Source organism: Engystomops pustulosus, chromosome 2 (genome assembly GCF_040894005.1).
Source record: "Engystomops pustulosus chromosome 2, aEngPut4.maternal, whole genome shotgun sequence".
NCBI lineage: Eukaryota > Metazoa > Chordata > Amphibia > Anura > Leptodactylidae > Engystomops > Engystomops pustulosus.
The window spans coordinates 80,214,714-80,239,430 of record NC_092412.1 but is presented as its reverse complement, the minus strand read 5'-3'; the positions used below and the strand labels follow the sequence as shown (position 1 = coordinate 80,239,430).

The 24,717-nt window shown below is 41.5% G+C and overlaps 3 protein-coding genes across 4 annotated transcripts; 2 read left to right on the top strand and 1 right to left on the bottom strand.

Moving 5' to 3' along the window:
- The first annotated feature begins 730 nt into the window (after window positions 1-730).
- On the top strand, window positions 731-4,818 carry LOC140117034 (uncharacterized). The gene is made up of 4 exons (XM_072133468.1): window positions 731-1,051; window positions 1,486-1,591; window positions 1,714-1,935; window positions 4,136-4,818. The coding sequence occupies exons 1-4, from the start codon at window positions 731-733 to the stop codon at window positions 4,816-4,818; spliced, it is 1,332 nt and encodes a 443-aa protein (XP_071989569.1).
- A 143-nt stretch (window positions 4,819-4,961) lies between these two features.
- LOC140116543 (putative nuclease HARBI1) lies at window positions 4,962-7,686 on the bottom strand. Of its 2 annotated transcripts, XM_072133047.1 has the most exons (3): window positions 7,574-7,686; window positions 6,653-7,359; window positions 4,962-5,416 (listed from the first exon to the last, which is right to left on the bottom strand). In XM_072133047.1, the coding sequence occupies exons 2-3, from the start codon at window positions 7,353-7,355 to the stop codon at window positions 5,046-5,048; spliced, it is 1,074 nt and encodes a 357-aa protein (XP_071989148.1). In that variant the 5' UTR covers window positions 7,356-7,359; window positions 7,574-7,686; the 3' UTR covers window positions 4,962-5,045. The 2 variants fall into 2 exon arrangements, with proteins under 2 accessions (XP_071989148.1, XP_071989147.1); XM_072133046.1 differs by lacking the exon at window positions 7,574-7,686 and having other exon boundaries at window positions 6,653-7,506.
- A 531-nt stretch (window positions 7,687-8,217) lies between these two features.
- Window positions 8,218-12,264, top strand: LOC140117033 (uncharacterized). Its single transcript, XM_072133466.1, has 4 exons — window positions 8,218-8,476; window positions 11,437-11,733; window positions 11,810-11,934; window positions 12,040-12,264. The coding sequence occupies exons 1-4, from the start codon at window positions 8,461-8,463 to the stop codon at window positions 12,262-12,264; spliced, it is 663 nt and encodes a 220-aa protein (XP_071989567.1). The 5' UTR covers window positions 8,218-8,460.
- The last annotated feature ends 12,453 nt before the right edge of the window (window positions 12,265-24,717 follow it).

The following is a 24,717-nucleotide window of genomic DNA, read 5'->3' as shown; positions in this document are numbered from 1 at the left end:
ATATGCCTATTTTTTGTTTGGTGCCAAATAATGTTATGTTTTTTTCCAGGGAAAGTTTGTGTGTGTAGTTAAACATAACGGCACTAAATGATCCTGTTAATCCTCCTTTATAGTCCTATTTTCATTTACATTAGTAATGTTCTCAGTAGACAATGAAGTAATGAAGGATTAATTATTTGAAGCAACTTCTTTTACAGTGTCTTTGAGTCTATTAAGAAGTGATTAAGCAGAATCTCCTTGATGTCTCCTTCACAAAGGAAATCTCCCCTTTTTTTGGTTCACTTGCTTGATGTGGGAGTTATCTGTGATATTTGCTGCATTTAACCTTCTGAAATTATAGGCACTGCTCATATGCCAGTGTTCAAGTGCTATACCTCATTCTCAGATGACTAAGTAGGGCTTTATTCATTTTTCTTTATTTGTACAGATCAATTTGCATGCATAATTATGGTAAAAAAAAGCCAAGTACAAATTTGTCCTTTAAAGTTACATACTGTAGCACAACTTCTCGAGGAAGAATTATACATGTTCTTTATATATTAGACATATTGGGGCACATTTACTAAGTTCGAATTTGAATGCATAAAAAGTGCGTCCCTTGGACTAGAACGGGATATGCGCCCATTCACTAATTGTGTCGCACGCGTGATAAATGTGGCGCATGAGTTGCGCCACAAAATTTTTGCATAAAAAGTGCACAGCGAGGCTAATTGCCCAGCTGGTATCTATCATGGCTGGGCGTCCAGAGCAGTCCACAGCAGCACCAGATGCTCCCAGTGCCATTTTTATGGAGCTACTCCGGCAGCAGTGTCCCCAGGTGTATGACTATGCCATCCGCGGAGCACGGGAGATGGAGGCGGAGAATCGTCAAGCCCCCCCAACATCTGTGGCCCCAGCATCCGCTGCTCCGTCCTCTGCTCCTGGGGATCACAGACCACCAGCTGCCGGGGATATGGATACTGGGGGCTCTGGTGCTGAAGATGAGGAGGAGCCTGGCCGGGCAAAGAAGGCACGTTTCACGGAACGTGAAACGGAAATATTGGTTGAGGAGGTATTGTTACATTTTTTTTACTTACTTTTACTGTTGGTGTCCTGTTCGACTCTTTACCCACCGTTGCAGAGGGCGCGTTCACATGTTGTGTTTTGACCTGCGTTTTCATTGCGTTTGAAACGCATATACAACAGCTGAGGAGAGGTGATTTGCCTAATTTCATCACTGTTAACGCATGCGTTAACAAAACGCATCGTAAACGCGATGTTAATGCACGCGTTAAGAAAGCGTTAACGCATGCGCTTTGTTAACGCATGCGTTAACATTGCGTTTACAAACGTAAACGGTAATGTAATTAGGCAAATTACCTCACATCAGCTGTTGTATATGCGTTCCAAACGCAATGAAAACGCAACCAAAACGCAACGTGTGAACGCGCCCAGAGTGTTTTTAATGAATGTTTATTTTTTTTTGGTGGCTTTTGTCTTTTCCAGGTGACACAAAATTATGATCATCTTTTTGGCCGGCTGGCCGACTCAATTCCCCTGTCAGCCAAACACCACATTTGGCAGGGGATCACAGTGCGGATCAATGGGCTAGGTAAAAATTGCACTTTGAATATTATTTGAAATTTTTTATGCTCACTTGGATTTTAAATCTTGAAGGTGAGTGGCCTTTGTATAATGTTTTTTTTTTTTTTTCATTTGTTTTCAACTTTGCAGGAGTGGAATATCGTTCTGTTCCTGAGGTCCGCAAGAAGTGGTATGACTGCAGGAGGAGGCTGAAGGCCAAGCTGGCGAAGCACAAACAGTCAGCTCGGAGGACGGGTGGTGGCCCTAGTGTGGCCATGCGGATGTCGTGGGTGGAGCAGAAGATTAGCAAAACTATACACCCCGATCAAACTGAAGGGATCGGGGATTTTGACACCGATAATCTTGATTTTGGTATGTACGTTTTTATTTTATGTCTCTAATACTAATCTTTTGTTTCACTTTCAATAAATATTTTGCAATCCTTTTTGTAAGCGGCTACTGGGGCGTGGAGTAGCCAGACATGAGGCTACACATTGCGGCTACTCCACGCCCCAGTAGCCTCTTGACTCCTCCTAACCTGACATCATTGGCACGTAGCTCCTCGTAGCTGCGCGCTCTTGTCCGAGAAGCCGGAGTACTCCGCATGCGCAGTAGCTTGGGCTTTGTTCCCAAGATTGCACAGCCACGTGCCTGCGCTCTGCATAGTCTACCTATGCAGATTGCATTCATTCTCATATCTGAAGGTTCGTGGCACGGGACAGGTGTGTCTGCTCTGCTCACCAAATAATACCAACAACGATGCCACTGCCACCAATGTATTTTATGGGATTAGGCATATATGTTTGCCTGCTGGGCCCCCCCCCCCTGGGCAACGAGCAAGGGCCCCCCCCCCCTGGGCAACGAGCAAGGGCCCCCCCCCCTGGGCAACGAGCAGGGCCCCCCTGCCCCCCCCCCTTTCTTTCCCCCCCCCCCTTCTCTGTGTCTTACAGGACCGGGCCTGCTGTGGACTACTTTGGATTTGGTGGACTCCAGCGAGGACCTGTAAATAAATATTGATTTAAATGGCTGACGAGGGTGTGTCTGGTTTTCTTTCTATAAAATATATTTTTACAATGATGTGTTTGTGTCATTCTGTATAATTAGCCATAGTAGTGGTGCTGTTTAGTTGACAGTGCTCATTACTAAGGCCTGAACTTATTGTAAAATGTTCATTTTTGTTTGGGCCAAATTTACAGTAACGCAGATTAAATTACCCCGGTACCCACCGCCACCAGGGGTGCTGGGAAGAGCCAGGTACAAACCAGCACCTGACCATCTAAAGATGGTCAGGTGCTGGGGCGGCTGCAGGCGGTTATTGTTGCACTGGAATAGCCCCCTAACAGTGTGCTTTCCAAGCTCATTAATGGCAGGCTGCTGCCGCTGCTTTTTGTATCTTGCTGGTTTTAAAAATTGGGGGGAATCCACGTCTTTTTTTTTGTCATGAAAATTTTCACAAAATTTAATATAATGATGTGGGGCTCACCTGATTTTTAACATCAGCCAGATAAAAAAAAACAGCAGCAGCCTGCCATTACTGATCTTGGATATCCCTCTGTTAGGGGGCTATTCCAGCGCAACAATAACAGCCTGCAGCAGCACCAGAACCTGACCATCTTTAGATGGCCAGGTGCTGGTTTGTACCCGGCTCTTCCCGGCACCCCTGGTGGCGGTGGGTACCGGGGTAATTTAATCTGTGTTACTGTAAATTTGGCCAAAACAAAAATGGCCATTTTAAAGTAAGGACAGTGCTCATGACTAAGGCATGAAAACTAAACAGCACCACTACTATGGCTAATTATACAGAATGACACAAACACATCATTGTATAAATATATTTTATTAAAAGAAAGCCAGACACACCCTCGTCAGCCATTTTAATCAATATTTATTTACAGGTCCTCGTCGGAGTCCACTGAATCCAAAGTAGTCCCCAGCAGGCCCGGTCCTTGAAGACAACAAAAAACACACACAAAAAAAAGGGGGTAGGGGGCCATGCTTGTGCACTAGGGGGCTGTTGGCCATGCTCGTTGCCTAAAGGGTTGTGGAACATATGTCTAATCATATAAAATAAATTGCCATCAGTGTAATTGTTCATAGTATAAGTTGGTGAGCATAGCTAGGTTGAAATTATAATTACTGTGCCTATAGGATACATTGTTGGCAGTGTGAATCGTGTTTGGTATTAGTTGAGCATAGCATACTCCCCTGTCCCGTGCCCCAAACCTTCACATAAGACAAGCTATGAGGAGCTGGGCACCGATGATGTCAGGTTAGGAGGAGCAGTGAGGCTACTGGGGCGTGGAGTATGCATGACATCTTGCCTCATGTCCGGCTACTCCACGCCCCAGTAGCCGCTTATCAAAAAATACAGAATAGGGCCATAAAGATTTTAATTTAAAAATGGTGGATGGGAGGATTAGCTCGAAAAAGTGCTTTCAACATGTACTATACATTCACCTCCCACCTGTTCTACCTTTCTCGGTAGATTCGTTGAGGTAGCTTCCATTTAAGTGTGGCTATCATTTTTAATTTAAGGTTACAGCACTTGTAATTTACTTTGTTTTATCAACAGGGAGGGCTGCTCCACCCACGGCACCGCAGGCTGCACCACCACCAGCAAATGAGGCTGCACCCGGACCTCCATGTGCTTCGCCAGCCACTCCTCCTGCAGTCGTATCACTTGGTGGGTCCAGTGGGGATGAGGCTCCTGAAGCGGTTCCTGCTGAAGATAGGCCCATCACACTTGGCATATTTTCCAGCTATATGGATAAAAGCCTGGAAGCGATGGGCCTAATTCAGCAGGAACTCCGAAGGCATGGCCGGATGATGGAGGAGGGGTTCCAGCTTATTAGTCGAGATTTCAGAGCTCTCATCAATATTCTGGAACTCCTCATCCACCAAGGAACTGCGGCTCAGGGGGGGAGTGTGAGTGTCCCTCCATTCTCCCCACCCCAGGTCCCCACTGGTGGGGATCCAGTGACACAGGCCAGCCCTGCCCCCGAATCCCCGATTCAGCTTCCAACTGATCAGGATTCGGGGTGCAGTTACGCACCATCGCTGGCAGGTGCACTGGATCCCTCTCCAGTGGTCCTGGGCCCTTCCCCTGAAGCCACGTTCCTACTTTCGGTCAAGGAGGAACTTAGCTCCTCGGCTTCAAATCCACCGGGCACATCTGGGAGTTCTGTGGTGACGCGGCGGCAGGCAAAAAGGGGGAAGGGGCCTGTCCGTCGTTCATCACGTTCTTCCAAACCGTAATTTTCTTTTTTTTTTTTTTTTTTTTTACTTTATTTATTTTTGTTTTCTTTATTTTGATCAAAAATGACAAATAAATTTTTGATCTACTTTGTCTTCCTCTGAGCTGAAATTATTGTACTAAAGAATGAAAAGCATGGATACAATTTGACATTGCATTTACTTTAATGCAATTCTAAATTTACAGACATTAAGGCATAACAAAAAAAAATGGTAACTGGCAGATCACTTTAAAAGTAAATCTCAGTCACTTGCCTGCGCCTTAGTTGTCCCGCTCTATTTGTGGGTTCAGCAGACACATCCCCCTGATGCTCTATATGCTCAGTCAAATCTGTTGCAAGGTCAATTTCTAGCCTGTTGGCTGTCGCAATGTTGTGGAACATGCAACAGACTATAATGACCTTGCACACAATGGGGGGTTTGTAGAGCATAGCCCCCCCTGAAAAATCCAGGCAGCGGAACCGACTTTTGAGAATTCCAAAGGTCCTCTCAATGGCACTTCTTGTTCTTCGATGTGCTCGGTTGAATCTCCTCTCCTTAGGGGTACTTGGCCGCAAATATGGTGTCATCAGCCATGGCAATAATTTGTAGCCATTATCACCTAAAAACAGGACAAAGTAAAGCTAATTAGCTTAATTAAAAAAATGAGGCAGCATTCACACAAACATCTGCCTGCCGGGCGTCCGTGTGCTCCGTGTAATGGAGAGGAGGAGGGGTGACCGCTCTCCATAGCAATGCATGGGGGCTGCACGTAACACAGGGAAACATAGGACATGTGTTAGCTTCCCCCCCCCCCCCCCCCCCATGTACGGTGTTGCATGTGTGCTGCACCATATTGCTCTGTGCGGCCATTGCCATCTATGGGGACATATGTATGGCCGTAAGTTTGCAGCTGTACATATGTCCCCCATACAGTAGTGTGAGTGGAGCCTTAGTCTGAGCTTAGACTGACATTTTTGGATTATCCTCACAATATCCGTTTTTTGCTTGGAATCTGCTTGGTTTATCAGTGCCAATAATGCAAGTTATTTGCATTTGGGGATGTCTTCTTTTTCAACAATATTTTTCTCAAAACATGATGGTAGTTAAAGGGGTTTTCCAACAAACGAAAGTTAAGCCGTATCCATGAGATAGTGCCTAACTTCATGATCAGTGCTGAGACCCCCACAGACTGCAAAAATGACTAATGGAGCAGATGGCCGTGCATGCCCATTCAGCTCCATTAATCTCTATGGAGCTGACAGAGATTGGTGAGCGCTGTGCTCGGCAAGATCACTCACCTCCATAGAGATTAATTGAGCAAAACAGTCATGTTCAGCCATCTGCTCCATTAGTCTGACTGAGCGGCGAGGGCTACATTGTTTATGCAATATGTGGGGGTCTCAGCACTGATCATGGAGTTAGGTCCTATCCAGTGGATAGGGCTAAACTTTATTTTGTGGGTAAACCCCTTTAGATTGTGATGTTTACCAGTTCAGTCACATGTCCATGGACAAAGTAGGTGTTTGTAACTGATACCCCTCAGTATGTATTTGTAAATTAGGCTTAACCCCGCACTTTTTTTTCCTTTGTTCACTCTCTCTTAACGCCGGTTTTGGCCAATTAATTTCATATGCTGAGAATGTGTTTTGTTTAATTTTTTTAGCCTTTTTTTTTTTTTTTTCATTTGTGTGTGTTAACATTTTTGTTTACATTTTGTAAACTTTTGTTAAAAAAAATGCAAAACTGTAAACAAAACTCATCACAGTTTATGAAAAGCATAATTAAAGACACACCTTATGGAGCATGACCACATTTTAAGTGTTTAGTAATTGAAAGAGCATTCACATTCACTTACCAAGCAGAAAGGCGTCCCTGTACAATTCACTCTGGAGCCGGCAATTGAGGGCACAGTTATCAAAGATAAAGGAATCGTGTGTCGACCCAGGGTACTTTGCGACCACATTAGTTATGATGTTGTTTGAGTCAACGGTGACCTGCACATTAATCGAGCGAAACATTTTTCTATTGCGGTACTGATATTCATCGGCCGCAGGAGGCACCAACGCCACATGTGTGCAGTCGATTAACCCAATCACTTTGGGCATCCCCGCTACTTGCTCAAACTCCGCTTGCGTCCTCCGGATGGCATCAGCAGTTTTGGGGAAGGAGATGTACTGTGTACAGAGCTTAAACAGCTCATCCACTACCTCGTGGAAAAAACGGCTGAAGGTTGGTTGCGAAAAACCAAAACGCTCAGCAATGCAGTGCTGGAAGGACGCGTTCGCCATATAATAGATGGCCGAGACCATCTTGGTGAGTCCAGGCACTGCATGTGACCGTCCGGTTTTTGCCCCGATGGCTACTTCAAGCTTCTCATAGAGGCTTAGGATTGAAGCTCTATCCAGCCGAAACTGCTGATACACCTCCGCGTCCGTAAAATCTGCAAAGGACACACGAGGACGGAACACTCGAGGACGCCTCCTCTGCCTCCGTCTGCGCTGTCTAGCCATGATGCGGTCATTTTGAATGGCCACGTAGACGATCGGAAGCATATCCATTGTCCTAGAAGAAAGAATATGGAATATGTAATTTTTTATGCTCATATTGGCAGATTGGTCAGATAAGGTCTGTTACTTTGTGAGTAATTTTAACTTACACTACAAATTTGTTTAATCCCAATTTGTGGTAAATACTAAACACATTTATAGTTTTTCCTGGGCCTCTCTTCCAATTTGTTTAAATTGTTTTAAAATTTGCATGTTAAAGTGTGACTTACCTTTGCAAAAGCTTTTTTGACGAGTGTTTGTCTTCTTATTACCACAAATCTCCACTCCTGTTTTACAAATTGGATTGTTATTTTTTCAAAAATCAAGCCTTTTTGCAAATTTAGAATTGAACATGTACTTACCTTTTAGCAAAATTTCAATGGATTTATTGTGCACGATCACCAGTCAAATTTTCCACTCTCCTTCAAAACCCTCGACTCCTAACTCTCTCCATTTTGTTTTTGTTTTGGAAACCATTTTATATTTTTTCCCTAAATTGTGTCGCACACACCTTTACCTTGTTCCTACAAGCATAATAGCAATCAGTTTACTCATGCGACACTTTTGTGTCGCGGTTTGAATACTGTCGCACGGGAGTTTCCCCCCCCTGTGTTTTCGCGCTTAATTATGCGCGTCCCCGTTGTGTCGCGCGCTATTCAAATTTAGGCGCACGGCACGTCATATTGTGTCGCGCGCTTTCGCCATTTCCCTGGTTCTATCCTTGTATTTGTGGCGCATGCACGGCGGATTGTGGCGCGAAAATATTGAAAATCTGACGCCAGCAGCAGCGTCATAAATAGAAGCCACACCTGCAACTACAGCAGATACCGTGCACAGCAGCCAGGGAACAATACTGAGAATTGTAAGTACCCACAACAACATAAAATACACCCAAAACTAGGCAAAAAGAGTGGAAAAAGGCCAAAAAGAGAGATAAGAAGGGTGGATATACAGGGCAATGTAAAGGACAGTGAAGAAACACAAGCTAATGGCACAGCACATGTTGCAGGGGGATCGCATCGTCAGAATTACATGAGTTTAACATCATAACTTCTAATCCCTTCACGTAGATCTATATTGTCGTGAACGAGGAGGGAACAACCTTTCGAAAAGCAAGATGGCCACATCCTCAGGTAAAGCGCTCAATACATTTTATATAACTCCAAAATAAACCTAGAAATGCAATGTTCACACAGAGTTTTCAATTAGGGTGTTTTCTATTCAAAATCACATTATTACATAAAAGAAAATGAAAAAATGAGTTTTACAGCAAAATAGGTTTTTATGTGTCATCACCAAAATATAAACATTTACATCAAAGTATAAGGTCATGGGCGCATGCGTCACTAGCTACGCTTTGAAGTGCAGTGCTAGCGCAATGGGGGCGCACCCTGGGCTGGACACATTTTCATATGCCTTGAAAGGCATCTACTGGTTAAGCAATCACGTGCGTTACAATGGACACACTTTTTTTTTTTTTTTAGGCCCAAAACCATGCACTTTTAAACGCAGGACTAGCGCTGTCCAACTGCACCGTGTGATTCCGTTTTTGGCTAATACACATGCATTTAGTTGAAGCCCTTAGCGCTCTGCACGGTAGCTGTACTGCACTGAGATGATGCCGGTTCAGCTCTGCACAGGAGCCAAACCGCCATCGGGGGTTGCGGGATGTCAGCGTTAATCTACCGATGACATCCACAGCTAACACCCGCGGTCGGAGTGGGCTCCAATCGTGGTTGTTTATTCCGTTAAATGACGCGACCGCACCATTTAACATGCCTTCCGGGGTTCTTTACCCCACTATCGGCGCCCCAGCGATGTTTTGGGGTGCGCCAATCGCTGCTATGGCACCTCTGGGGTCCGATCGGGACCCCAGAGAAGCCTGAAGGCAGGGCCTTTAAGATGGCGTCTGTGACGTCATCTTAAAGGCAAAGTGTCAGCCTATGCATCTGCATAGGCAGACACTGCTAATACTCTGCAATACATGAGTATTGCAGGGTATTATCATGACCAAGCAATCAGATGATTGCTTGGTCATGTCCCGTGGTGGATCAAGAAAAAAAAAAGGAAAAGTAAATGTTTTTAATGAAAAAAAAAATTAACAAATCAATAAAACTGGCCATAAGGCCCAAAAAATATAAAGATACAAATTACGCACAAAAAAGTCAAAATCAATAACACAAACCCCACATATATAGTATCACCGCGTCCGTAACAATCCATAGAATAAAACTAAATAACTATTGGACCCATATGATGAACGCCATAAATCAAAAAATTACAAACCCACCAAAAATTCGGATTTTAACTATTATATCCCACTAAAAATGCAATACAAAGTGATCAACAAAACATATGTAGTCCAGAATGATACTGTTGCAAAGTAGAACATGTCCCTCAAAAAACAAGCCATCAACCAGCTGTGTATGCCACTTTGAAGACGCCGATACAAAAATGAGAGATTTTACAACACATTAGCATTTTTTTTTGCAAATTTTTTAAAACATAAGAAAAAATATTCATGTCTGGTATCCCCGTAATCGTATCGACCCATAGAATAAAGATAACAGGATTATTAGGCTATACGTTGCAAAACAAAAATTTATGGTTAACTAATCCAGTACAGAATTGATTCTTTTCTACTCATGACCTCAAAACAAGTTTAAAATTTACTACAATAGGAGATAGCAAACACAAAATGGTAACACTGGAAAAAGCATCTCATCTCGCAAAAAAAAATGCCGTCACATGGCCCAAATAACTTAAAAGGAAAAATTTAATAGCCTTCAAAAGGGGGCAACGAGAAAACTAAAATCCTTGCAGCTGCAGGGTGCTCCTTCCCTTCTGTGCCTCGCTGTGCCCCCATAACACAAGTAATGTCCACATGTGGGGGGTCTCTGCACTCTGGAGAAATTGTTGAACACATTTTAGGGTGTGTTTTTGCTTTTTCTCTTTTTTAAATGTGTAAATTTTCGGCCTAAATGAACATATAAGCAACAAAAATTGACCATTCAAAATTTCACAACCATTTGGATTAAATTACTAGGAAGATCTCAAGGAGTTAACAATCTTCGTAAATGCTGCTTCTGATATCATGAGGGGTGCAGATTTTAAAATGGGTTTGTTATATATGGGGTTTAGATGCGAAAAATATTACAATTCAGTGAAAACACTATTTATCCACAAAATTTCCAATTTAACAAAAAATATATATATTTGTAAGCTGCGCAACATCAAAATTAATTATCGAGACATTTTTTTAATTAATGCAAATGTAAATAAGACGATTGGAAATGTTATTCTGCAACTTGTTTAGGTTGAAAATCATCTGGAGGAAAATGCAATGATTCTAAATTTTGACAAGGTCACATTTATCCCAAAACTCCCATTTGTGACATTTTTATGGGAAATCAAAGCAAAAAATTACAGACAACATTTACCAATAAAATTAAGTACAAGATGTGTGGAATCGTTTAGATTAGTAAAAGTGTTCAAAAGTTATAACCATATAAATCAAACCATATCACAATCCCAAAAATCGGGCTGAGCCTTAGGCTAGATTGACACTGCTGTTGCCCGCCCGTACCGTACCGTAGCGGGCAACGGCAGTGCACGGGGAGAGGAGGAGGAGGTGAGCGCAGCTCCCCCCCGCCCCTCTATATAGGAAGTAATGGTGCACGGCGCCGTACTACGGAGAAAGATAGGACTGGTCCTATCTTTTTCTGGGGTACGAAGCGGTACGGTGCCGCACGTGTGCTGCACCGTACCGCTCCCGTAGTGCGCCATGCGCCCATTGCCGTCTATGGGGGACGTATATCGGCCGTATATACGTCCCCCATACAGTCGTGTGAATGTAGCCTTAAGCTGTAAAATGGCTGCGTCCTTAAGGGGTTAATACACAATGCAAAGACTATGAAAACACACCATGAGAAGAAGGTCGAAGACACCAGACATGTGATAGGCAACACAAATTCCGAGCACAACAAGATCAGGGTAAACCCAATGCAAATCTTTGAAACAAATCTATCATAAATAATTTTTGAATTTAATATTGTTAAAAAAAACAAATATCTTGCATTCTTGTATTTTACAGATGAAAGCCAGGCAGGCACCAGCAGCGGCAAGAGAAAGCAGAAGAAGAGCGCCCCTTTTGATCGAGCAGAGCTCGTCGCTTTGATAACCATCTGCGACGAGCGGGGCTACGACCTGCTCCGTGAGACTGGTAGCTATAAAGCAAAGACCAAAATCATGGAGCAGGTCCAAGCCCATCTGCTCGAGAAATACGGCCGCTACCATTCCGTCCGGCAGTTGCAGAAGCGGTTCTCGGACATAAAGGTCCGTGAGGAGCGTTTTTTGGAGCGTGTCCGAAGCCGGAACCGCTCTGCAAAAGGTTAGAAGATACAACTTGGTTCTCTAAGTAATGACATGTCTGTGCATTTTTTGATGATTTCTCTTTTTCTTTCTAGCCGGACGGGAGAGGGCACCGGCCGTAGAAGGGGCCTCTTCTTCTGCTTCTGTTGCTGCTGCTGTTGTGGTGGATGTTGGGGACGACTCTCCCCCTCCACCAAGCCCTGTGCCACCTGGCCAAGAGGTAAAGACTGGCATCTTTTTAGGAATCTAAGATGTTGAAAATTTAATATATACAAATTAATTTGTAATTATAATTAATTTATATTTTTTTGTTTTTTTTTTACAGGATCTTGCTGTGGCTCCGGAGGAGGAGATGGTTACCCTGGTGCTGGAACCGGTGGAAGACCCACATGAAGAGGTCCAGCCACCAGAGGTAGCCACCACAGCAGTGGCCGAGGGTCTTCAGGTGTCCATCGGTGAGCAGCTCCTCCATGAAATGGAGCTGCTCAACCGAAAGATGGACATTCTGATGGCCCATTTCGAAAGGTTGTTCCACCCTCCTCGTTCTTAAGTTTGTTGTTAACCTTTTTTTTTTTATTTTATTTTTAAAGTTTTTGTTTTAAAAAAAATTAAAAATGTAAAAAAAATTAAAAAAACAAAACAAAAAAAAAATATAAAAATGTTTTAAAAAAAACAAAAAATGTTTGACCCAAAAAAAAAAAAAAAAAATTACCTTTTTACCATGATTATCCGCCAAAACAGGCAACGGTGTTATTAAAGTTGTCTTTTTACCATGATTATCCCCAAAACAGGCAACGGTGTTTGTAAAGTTGTCTTTTTACCATGATTATCCCCAAAACAGGCAACGGTGTTATTAAAGTTGTCTTTTTACCATGATTATCCCCCAAAACAGGCAACGGTGTTTGTAAAGTTGTCTTTTTACCATGATTATCCCCAAAACAGGCAACGGTGTTTGTAAAGTTGTCTTTTTACCATGATTATCCCCCAAAACAGGCAACGGTGTTAGTAAAGTTGTCTTTTTACCATGATTATCCCCCAAAACAGGCAACGGTGTTTGTAAAGTTGTCTTTTTACCATGATTATCCCCCAAAACAGGCAACGGTGTTATTAAAGTTGTCTTTTTACCATGATTATCCCCCAAAACAGGCAACGGTGTTTGGAAAGTTGTCTTTTTACCATGATTATCCCCAAAACAGGCAACGGTGTTATTAAAGTTGTCTTTTTTCCATGATTATCCGCCAAAACAGGCAACGGTGTTTGTAAAGTTGTCTTTTTACCATGATTATCCCCAAAACAGGCAACGGTGTTATTAAAGTTGTCTTTTTACCATGATTATCCCCCAAAACAGGCAACGGTGTTATTAAAGTTGTCTTTTTACCATGATTATCCCCCAAAACAGGCAACGGTGTTTGTAAAGTTGTCTTTTTACCATGATTATCCCCCAAAACAGGCAACGGTTTTAGTAAAGTTGTCTTTTTACCATGATTATCCCCCAAAACAGGCAACGGTGTTTGTAAAGTTGTCTTTTTACCATGATTATCCCCCAAAACAGGCAACGGTGTTATTAAAGTTGTCTTTTTACCATGATTATCCCCCAAAACAGGCAACGGTGTTTGGAAAGTTGTCTTTTTACCATGATTATCCCCAAAACAGGCAACGGTGTTATTAAAGTTGTCTTTTTACCATGATTATCCCCCAAAACAGGCAACGGTGTTTGGAAAGTTGTCTTTTTACCATGATTATCCCCAAAACAGGCAACGGTGTTATTAAAGTTGTCTTTTTTCCATGATTATCCCCAAAACAGGCAACGGTGTTTGGAAAGTTGTCTTTTTACCATGATTATCCCCAAAACAGGCAACGGTGTTATTAAAGTTGTCTTTTTACCATGATTATCCCCAAAACAGGCAACGGTGTTTGTAAAGTTGTCTTTTTACCATGATTATCCCCAAAACAGGCAACGGTGTTATTAAAGTTGTCTTTTTTCCATGATTATCCGCCAAAACAGGCAACGGTGTTTGTAAAGTTGTCTTTTTACCATGATTATCCCCAAAACAGGCAACGGTGTTATTAAAGTTGTCTTTTTACCATGATTATCCCCAAAACAGGCAACGGTGTTTGTAAAGTTGTCTTTTTACCATGATTATCCCCCAAAACAGGCAATGGTGTTAGTAAAGTTGTCTTTTTACCATGATTATCCCCAAAACAGGCAACGGTGTTTGTAAAATTGCTGTAAATCAATAGCATGAGATGTATTTATGAAGGTATCATTATTTTTCGTTGATGTCTGAATTGAAATAAATGTAATGTGATTTTAAAACAATGCTTGAATAAATTATTTTTTTGGACCTCAAAAAGACTGTTTATTACGTTTACCTCAAGAATAAAACAGGGGCAGCAACACACTGGTGGAGGTGGGGGGGATGGTGACATAAACACTGGTGTGGGGGGGGGGGATGGTGAAATAAACACTGGTGGGGGGGGATGGTGACATAAACACTGGTGGGGGGGGGGATAGTGACATAAACACTGGTGGGGGTGTATGGTGACATAAACACTGGTGGGGGGGGGTATGGTGACATAAACACTGGTGGGTGGGAGTACAGGGACACAGACACTTTGGCTAAAGATAACTTACATGATGTGGGCAGCTTGGTGTATTTTGCTTGGTTCACACCATATTCTTGGTCTAGGCTCAGCGTATATGTCACTAAAGCCCCTGACGTGTGACCTTTGTGTATACATTGGCACATAGTTGCAGACGGCGGCCGGCCTTTTGGCTCCATCTGATGCTCAAACTTTAAATCAAGGAGTAAACTCTGGCAACAGTTACCAAGATAATAATTTTTATTTATATTGCGTCTGTAAATTACATAAAGCTTTACAAATAAATATACATCTTTCCACTATGCAGCCTCCACAAGAGCAATGTATGCTGGGTGGCATGGTGGCTCATTAGTTAGCATTACAGCCCTGCAGCACTGGGGACCTCGGTTCAAGTCCCATCCAGGTCAACATCTGCACAGAGTTTGCAGTTCTCTCCATGTTTGTGTTGTTTTCCTCCAGGTCCTCCGGTTTCATCCCACGCTCAAAAACATACTTGCAGGTTTTTTTGATTGTGAGCCCCATTGGGGACAGGGAACATTCTGATAAGGAATGATTATTAATTCTTATGTGCTCATCGGAGGCAAGTGATGCCTATGTTAAGCAAAAGCAGTGTTTTGCATCCTTATTCACTTTTGACAAGCACTTATATCACTCATCAGGAGATAGGAGCAGGGTGTAATGCACATACATCACACAAAACACCTTTAAATGTGCCAGGAGGAGAGAGCATAGCTGCAGACCCATCCCTTTAAGTTGTGCTTGTGTATGGAACATAGCTGCAGACCCATCCCTTTAAGTGGGGCTTGTGTATGGAACATAGCTGCAGACCTATCCCTTTAAGTTGGGCTTGTGTATGGAACATAGCTGCAGACCCATCCCTTTAAGTGGTGCTTGTGGATGGAACATAGCTGCAGACCCATCCCTTTAAGTGGGGCTTGTGGATGGAACATAGCTGCAGACCCATCCCTTTAAGTGGGGCTTGTGTATGGAACATAGCTGCAGACCCATCCCTTTAAGTGGTGCTTGTGTATGGAACATAGCTGCAGACCCATCCCTTTAAGTGGTGCTTGTGTATGGAACATAGCTGCAGACCCATCCCTTTAAGTGGTGCTTGTGTATGGAACATAGCTGCAGACCCATCCCTTTAAGTGGTGCTTGTGTATGGAACATAGCTGCAGACCCATCCCTTTAAGTGGGGCTTGTGTATGGAACATAGCTGCAGACCCATCCCTTTAAGTGGTGCTTGTGTATGGAACATAGCTGCAGACCCATCCCTTTAAGTGGTGCTTGTGTATGGAACATAGCTGCAGACCCATCCCTTTAAGTGGTGCTTGTGTATGGAACATAGCTGCAGACCCATCCCTTTAAGTGGGGCTTGTGTATGGAACATAGCTGCAGACCCATCCCTTTAAGTGGGGCTTGTGTATGGAACATAGCTGCAGACCCATCCCTTTAAGTGGTGCTTGTGGATGGAACATAGCTGCAGACCTATCCCTTTAAGTTGGGCTTGTGTATGGAACATAGCTGCAGACCAATCCCTTTAAGTGGGGCTTCTTGCTTTTCAAAAGCAACATTCTCCAAGTAGGATCCTAAGCAAAAGAAAAATGCCCTGACTTTCACCTCCTTCAGCCCGGTGTATCTGAGTGCACGTCTTGCGACACAATTCGGTTTTTAAATTCAGGGGCTTGTCCGAATAATTCGGGTTGCTCGAAAACCACACCCCCTATTTGTGGCGCACGGAAGCTGGTGCGCGCGCGACAAAATTCAAACCCGTGCGCCACAATCCCGGGGCAATTTAGGGGAAAACGGCGCAAATCGGAAATATTCGGGGAACACATCGGGAAAACGCGAATCGGGCCCTTAGTAAATGTGCCCCTTTTAGTTAAATTCAATATTTTTTCTTTCAAACACCAATAAACAAAACAGTAAACTAGTTAACTACGATCAACTAAATATAATGAGCCCCACTGAACACATTGCATATTTTGAGCGGTTTTATCACACAGATTTTCCTGTGGCTGCATATCATAGTATCATTACAGTGAATGGGATTTGGAAAAACTAATGTTGTCAATGTGTTGTTCAATGCAGGAAATAAATTAATGACCATGTCACTTTCCTGCAGCAGATTTGTGGGTTTTTTTTGTTTATGGACTTGTTGAAAATCTGCAGGTAATCCCCTTAAAAAATCTGCAAACAAAATACTGATGTCATGATTTTTCATGTAAATGATTGCAGATCACAGGTAAAAAAAACAAAGGGACTTGCATCACATTTGCATATGATTTTACACACAACTTTTCCTTTCTACACGATCCTGTGCAGTAAAGTGCATGCTAGATTTGTTTGTGAGGCCTTGTGATGGTTGTTGCTAGAGATGTTGGATTCTGTGAGGTTTTAATGATCATAGTGCATTTTTTTTTATGTACTGGTAAACCAACTCTTACTTTTTAATTATCTTTTTGTAACAAATTACAGTTGGTTAAAATTATAGGTACACAGCTGCATAACTTCTTTTTTAGAAGTCAAAATATTTTTTTTGTGTGTAATGTTTTGACTTACTTTAAGGAGTATTCCAATTTCAGCAATTTAATGTTATTGTTTAGATTATAAAAAGTTATACAATTTTGCAATATACTTTTTGTATCAATTCCTAGATCTCTGTTTGCTGTCATTCTATAGAAAGCTTCTACGATTACTTCCAGTGGACAGAAATCTGTCTATTTTAACACAGGTGCACAGCTCGTTATAGAACACAGCTCTGATTACTCTATGATATAATGAGCGGTGCACCTGTGTGACAATGGTCAGATTTATGTCCACTGGAAGTAAACATAGAAGCTTCCAATAGAATAACAGCAAGCAGAGATTTACAAAACTGTGAGGAATGGATACAGAAGGTATATTGGAAAATTGTATATATTTTTATAATACAAACAATAACATTAATTTGCTGAAATTGGAATACCTCTTTATAGCCTCTGTCAAACATATAAACCACAATTAGGAGGAGAGAAGGTAATGAATGCAGGCCTCAAGGGGAGTACCAGATACTCCCCTTGAGAAAGCCTTACGCGAAACACGTGTCGGGGTCGTGCAGTGCATGTTTGTATCTGTGGTATGGTAACTATAGCTTGGGCTCTATTACTGCTTTGCTGCATATGTAATCGGTGCCATTCATTGCTGCTTGTCTGTTAGCCAATGTTACATTTCCGTCCTACCTCAGACTTAGACTTGTCTTTTATGTCTACTCAATGTTTACATGTATTGCTTCCTTTTAATGTATTCCATTGTTGTGCTGATTCACTATTTTCCAAGTATGTATTAATAAAGACTATATTCTTCTATATAGTTCATATCTTCCTCGAATTTATTTATCTAAATAGTTTGTTATATAATACATAATCAAAAGGAGTGTTCATTGCTTCTTCAAAAAAAAATATATTTGCTGTTGTTGTTTGAATCAATGACCTTTTAGATTTTAAAATGTTCTCTTCACTCGGTAATGATCTTTAAGTGGCAGGAGGTGAATGTACTAAGTCATCAGCAAAATCTTTTAGCTTTTCTCATGTAATTACCCCAGTATCAAACTCGAGCCATGTATTATAGTGCTAATGAGAAATTCTGGGTATGAGGCCGGCTGCACACGAATGCGTAATTATCGTCCAAATGAGCCGGTATGATGGGCGGTTCGCACAATGTACTACTGGTGGTCCCCTACTCTAGGACTTACAGACGACTCTTAGTTACAGACGGATCTCTCTGCCCTCTATGACCTCTGGTGAAGCTCTCTGGATGCTTTCCTTTAGTCCCAGAAAGCAATGATCAGCTGTAAGGTGTCTGTAATGAAACTTTATTAATTATCTTTGGTCCCATTACAGCAAAAAATTCAAAAAATTCAATTGTCACTGGGACAAAAACATTTTTTTTCTGGAGCTATAAAATATACAACTTACATACAAATTCAACTTAAGTACAAACCCAAGGAACCTGGGGACTGCCTGTATTACTGTGTCACCACATCGTTAGTGTTAGCCCTTTAGATACAGAACATGTGTCTGTTGTATTATATTTTCAACGTAGCACAAAACTTTAGAAATGGGTTCCATTTTGTGTTATTGTCTTTTTAATATATAACAATTATATGGCAAAATTGGGGACAATTGTGTTGTTGCCTGTAGGTCAGACTAACTGCAGTGCTGGCAATGTATAATGCAAGGACCCCTGCTCTGTGCAAGGTTTTCAGTCCATGGGATCAGACCAACAAACCTGCCCGTTCCCACAGGCTGCTCATGTTCATGTCTATGTAGCTTTATCAAGTACATCTCTGCACATGTGTTCTGTCTGACAAAAAATAGACATGTAATTTAGAAATATAATCCAAATAATGAGGAAAACGTTTCCACATTTCCCCATTTCCAATTTTGCGCTATTTGCGCAATGAGTCGATACTTATTATACATTACAAGGATAATAACACAAAAGGGAACCCAATTCTAATGCTTTTTTCACTTTGAAAACAATAAAAATGTAATACAGCAGACAACTGTCCTGTGTAGAGATGACTTACGCACTTAGCCTTAACAACATGGTAATGGTAATAGTACATCACTTAATTTGTTAAAACTGTTTATGTTCAAGATTATTTATGCTTCTTAAGAATACTGGCAACAATATACCATATACACACAGTTTAAGCTCTTTATGCATCTCTTCTGTTACTCTCTGGAGTATGGGTTGTTTTAGCTATTTTGGTTTCCTTATAGGAGCAAAATGAAAACTAAATAGTGACAGAAATTGAAGACATTCTGGGGTGAGCTTTATAGTTATACCCTGAGAGATATTCTAGGTAGAGAGCAATCTGCAACTGAAGTGGCAAATATAAGCGGAATCTGTAACATCACAGAGTTTTTACAGCGACACTCTATTCAGCTAGAAGGAGTGGCCATTAGGGCTATTTACCGCATTTGTATCTTATGTGTATCATACTGCTTCTTCATCAATGTTGCTGATACAAGACGCCTTACTTCCCGCACACAGTTAATCTTAAGGTGTCACCGCTGTACTGGGGATGCAAGGAGGAGGAGGGCACCTACCTACATTCATGTTGGATGTGCCCACGTATTAAGCCTTTCTTGGATAAGGTGTTGAAGGAGATTTGTGGAGTATGCATACCTAGGTAACCGGGTCTAATTTTACTTTGGCGCCCAACCGAAGAAGCAGGACCTGGCCACACAACAATTAATGGAAAAAGAGTCATCCTCCTCAATAGGACAATGGAAAACTAAGTACAAGAGATCGACAGGTTGGAGGAGCTAATACATGTTGGAGGAGCTTGGGGGACAGGCAAAATGGGATGCTTATAAGAAGAAATAAGAGAATAGCGGGGTGGAGATTAGAACTCACCTCCTTCTCCCTTCCTTATCCCTCTTTCCTACTTTCTCCTTCATTACCCCCTCCCCCTGCACAGAAAGACTTATATAACATTTGATTGACATTTGTTGATGGAAATGATGGATATTTGATGTTGCCATCAGCCCTTTCACCTGGATATTGAATGATACAGATTCCTTCAGTGAACTTTACTTAACATGGACTGAGCTTCTTCAGGATACCACCAGAGTTCTTATTCCCTTCAACTTTGTATATGTGTGGTGGTCGGGCTGCGCCCCGGACTGTAGATGCCTATGGATTATGGCATGCTGTGTTTGTTATTGTTTTGAGAAAAAGAATAAAAAGAGGTTCAAACAAATCAGGGGAAGCCAAACACTATGGATATACCTACCTGCTTCCTGCTTGTGTTAAGATGACCCCCACTGTAATCTATTAATGACATATACTGTGGAGAAGGACAGTTTATTCCCTTTATTGTAATTACAGTTTCTCCTCTACAAAATTTACCAAAAAAGTTAAAACTAATAAATAAAAAATAACAAGAAGAATATTAATAATAAATAAAAATTGATTATACTTTAAAATCAGGATTATTTTGTTGGTGCTATTGGATATATTTGACAACTATAGATTTCATGCTTTACAAATTAACATTAGCGCGCTGTGCCAATATTTGTTAGCGTTGATGTACTTGAGTCTGCTGGCCAAGCTTATTTTGTATGAAGTACTTATTGGTTAATTTTATATTAAATATTGATTAATAAAGAGCTGAGGCTTATTTAAGCACCATAAGTAATGTGTGAATTGGCTGGATAAGATTGGGCACTGAATTAACCTCAACTTTAGTGGAATATTTTTGGCTCCGGATCTCTTTTAAATATAATGTAGTGTGGAGCAGTGAAGTGATCTGCACAATTTAATTTAACCAAAAAAATGTTTTCAACAACATTTTTCATATGTTTTGTGATATTCTTTTACTGCTATATCCTGTAAAGCCATGTGTTGAAATGAAAAATCTATAACCACTACATGCTGGTTTGATCATACAAAAGGAAAAAGGCACAAAATAAAAAGTACAGTCACTGTGATGTTGGTAGGTTTACATGACTGCCAATGTCTCTCTAATGAGTCTTGTTTGAATTACTCCAAATTTTACTGAAAAATCCTGCTCTAAATCATATATCCCTATATGTTACATATCTCATCTTCTCTGATTCTCTAAAACAATGGAGTACATTCACTTAACCAATCCGCAGAGTTCACCGAAAGTGCATTGTTCGTCGATAATGCACTGTGCCCTGCATGTGGCGCTTCCTCGCTCAGGTCCGCTGGAGTTCACCTTCTTCTTCCTAGTGCATATAAGTGCATTGTCTTGTGACACAATTGGAAAGTTAAATCCCACGCTCAATCCGAATCAGTCAGATCATCCAATGGCATGCCCCCCACTTTGTGTTGTAAGGAAGCCAGCGCAGCTGTGCCAAAAACCGATCGCATGCGACACAATTCCAGAGCAGACACCTGTTAAATACCTGTGAAATCCGTGCAAATCCCGAAAACGCCAGAAAGTCTGGCGAAAGTGCGCGGTTGACCCTTAGTAAATAAGCCCCAATGTGTGATCTTCCAAGACTACTTGATGTCCATTAGATTTTGGTAATTGTAGATTGCCCTAGACCAGGGTTTGGATGGCATCTTCTTACCATAAACTGTGTCAGTCTTCTGTGCTGGTTTTCGAAACTTGCCAAAAAAATCCTGCTTTTATCCTGTGTTTGAGTTAGCTCATTCTCTGCTTTCTGCCTCACCATTGCAACTGCATGTGAATATCCTTTTCATACATTTTAATCCATCACCTTCAATATTGCTTTAACCCCTTAAGGACGGAGGGTTTTTCGGCTCATTTCTCGCTCTCCAACTTCAAAAATCCATAACTTTTTCATTTTTACGTGTAAAGACCTGTGTGAGGGCTTATTTTGTGCATAACAAATTTTACTTTCCCGTAATGTTATTTATTTTAACATGCCGTGTACTGCGAAGCTGAAAAAAAATCCAAATGTGGAAAAATTGAAAAAAAAAATGCACGTGCGTCACGTTCTTGTCGGCTCAGTTTTTACGACTTTCACTCTTCGCTCCAAATAACAGGCCTACTTTATTCTTTGGTTCGGTGCGATCGCGGTGATACCAAATTTATATAGGTTTTATTGTGTTTTAATACATTTTCAAAAATTAAACGAATGTGTACAAAAAAGAAAAAATATTTTTTGCCATCTTCTGACGCTAATAACTTTTTCATACTTTGGTGCACGGAAATGTGTGAGGGGTAATTTTTTGCAAAATGAGGCGACGTTTTCATTGCTACCATTTTGAGGTCTGTGCGACATTTTGATCATTTTTTATTTCATTTTTTATGTTATGTAAAAAGGTGTAAAAGTCGCATTTCGGACATTTGGGCGCCATTTCCTGCCTCGGAGGTCACCACCGGCCGTAACCGTTTTTATATTTTGATAGATCGGGCATTTTGGGACGCGGCGATACCTAATATGTTTGTGATTTTTACTGTTTATTATGTTTTATATCAGTTCTAGGGAAAGGGGGGTGATTTGAATTTTTAATATTTTATAAATTTTTTTTATTTTTTAAACTTTTTTTTTCTTTTTTTTTTCACTATTTTTTAGACCATCTAGGTTACATTAACCCTAGATGGTCAGATCGCTGCTACCATATACTGCAATACTTCTGTATTGCAATATATGGCATTTTTGCAGCACATTCGTTACAATGAGCCACTGGCTCATTATAACGAATCTGCAGATGCCAGACAGTCTCGGGTCAAACAACGACCCGAGGCTACCATGGCAACCGATCTCCGCCCCCCGATGATGTTCGGGGACGCGGCGATCGAAAAAAAGATGGCGGCGCCCGCGACTTTGCCGGCGGCAACGAGGGGGTTAATAGCCGGTTATTAGCGGTGGGGGTTTTGTGCAATATGCAAAAACCCCCACCTTTGTATGAAGAGGACTCAGCCCGTGAGCCCTCTTCAAACACTCCTTATACCTCTGCGCCGTAGAGCTACGGCGCAGAGCGTTAAGGGGTTAATAGTGGTTAATAGTGGAGCCATAAGCAATTGCTGTTGTTATTGGCAGTGTGATTATGTGGTTTAAACTACTGTTCACCTTCAATATTGTGAACTATTTACGTCCATAACACGCGGCGAAGGGGGGGGGGCAGTGTGACTACTGGAGGGGGGCCCACTAGAGCTCTGTCGCCCAGGGGCCCAACTAAAACCTGGAGCTGGCCCTGACATAGGGTGTTCGACACACTTTGCATGTTAAATCTGGCGCATGGTTCAACTGAGCACCGGAGCACCCCCTAATTTGTGTCTTATGATGCCTAGCGCAGCTGCACCACATAACGGTCGTGTGGGACACTTTTGTGGTACAGACACTTCTTAAATACCTGTGCAAGCAGTTTACACTAGAAAGAAATGCAAAGCCAGATGGAAAACTGGTTCAAAGCCCTTAGTAAATGTGCCCCGATATCTTTACATTTCTAAACTCATTTTGATTAATTTCCTACTGGCCAAGCTATAGATAGTGGTTTAGCACATACTACAAAACCAATATAGTAATTTCTGATGGCCCAACACATCCGCACATCTGCCCCCAATACACAGTGATTCGGTACAAGAACCTGACCTACATGAGTGTCAAATGTCCTGGCTATTGTATACGTTATTGTTGACATTACCAGTGGAATGCAACAGGGGTCAGTCTTTTTCATATTTTTATGAATGACCTTGTAGTGGGTTTACAGCGTCAAGTTGCAATATTTGCAAATGATACTAAGCTTTGTAAAATAATGAATACCTAGTCCTGTAGCCAGCATACCATCCTGGTCCAGTTATACCATCACCATAGATGCGGATTCTTTACTGTAAGAGCACTGAGACTGTGGAACTCTCTGCCACAGGAGATTGTTATAGGGGTCTCTATATTCATGTTCAAGAGAGGCCTGGATGCCTTTCTGGAGAGCAATAATATCACAATTTATAAGGAAAAAACATATGTTTCATTCTTAAAGGTTGGACTTGATGGACTAGCATTATTTTCCAGCTGTATATACTATGATAATAGGATACATGGGTGGCAACATATATGTATGCGTCATTGCATTCAACAGTAGAATAGATAGATTTGAAATTGGAGTGGATTTCTGGCATTGAGGCATGACATATATCAATACAGACTGTAAAAAACAGCTGATGAATTCTATTATATATCCCTCCCCCATCCACAAATTAATGCTGACGTCTTTCAGTCTTTTAACATTCTAAGTGTATCCATAACATGGTGTGTAGTTGTAACTACACTAATAAAACATCCAGGACAGTCCACACTTTCTTAGAAGAAACATGTAAATAACCATTAGTATTTTCAGAAGTATTTTTTCACAGTAATATCCTTTCTTCTTCTTTCACAAATTACATCTCTCGCTTCTGTTAAAATACTGTCCACAAATTACAAATGTTGTTTTAATGTATGCCAGAAAGATCATTAGGTAGATTTATATCTACGACATTTATACATCCAGTATATTCCTGTCGTTACATTGCAGAGGCATAGAAAGCCACTGGATGGCTCAGTATTCAAGGGAAATAGATTTGCAGCTGCGGTCTACTGTTTCTAGTTTTCAATATACAGCCTCTTTGTAAATGTGTCTATCATGTCGGGCATTTTATGTATTTATATCGATCTTACTTTTTCTTTACCATTTTTAACACCTTAAAGGGAACCTGTCACCAGGAGACCCATTTTTAGCTCTCCCCCAGTCCCCACAGAGCATAGTACATACGCTGCCAAAGTGTTTTTGTATTAAAAATTGGTTTTACAGAAAAAAAGATATGTTATATTGTACCTTTCATTAGCATCTACTGTGTGACTAGGCAGTTGCCAATTGGGAGGGGCTGGAAAGGAGTAGTCCCCCCCACCTTTGAGAAATTGCTTTTCCATGT

Bases quoted from the DNA above. Each gene is read 5' to 3' on its own strand.
- LOC140117034 (XM_072133468.1), top strand. From the start codon at position 731: ATGGCTGGGCGTCCAGAGCAGTCCACAGCAGCACCAGATGCTCCCAGT. The intron at 1,052-1,485 runs GTATTGTTACAT...TGTCTTTTCCAG, and splicing joins CGGAAATATTGGTTGAGGAG to GTGACACAAAATTATGATCA. The intron at 1,592-1,713 runs GTAAAAATTGCA...TCAACTTTGCAG, and splicing joins AGTGCGGATCAATGGGCTAG to GAGTGGAATATCGTTCTGTT.
- LOC140116543 (XM_072133046.1), bottom strand. From the start codon at position 7,400: ATGAGCATAAAAAATTACATATTCCATATTCTTTCTTCTAGGACAATG. The intron at 5,417-6,652 runs GTAAGTGAATGT...TCCTGTTTTTAG, and splicing joins CAGGGACGCCTTTCTGCTTG to GTGATAATGGCTACAAATTA.
- LOC140117033 (XM_072133466.1), top strand. The intron at 11,734-11,809 runs GTTAGAAGATAC...TTTTCTTTCTAG, and splicing joins CCGGAACCGCTCTGCAAAAG to CCGGACGGGAGAGGGCACCG. The intron at 11,935-12,039 runs GTAAAGACTGGC...TTTTTTTTACAG, and splicing joins CTGTGCCACCTGGCCAAGAG to GATCTTGCTGTGGCTCCGGA.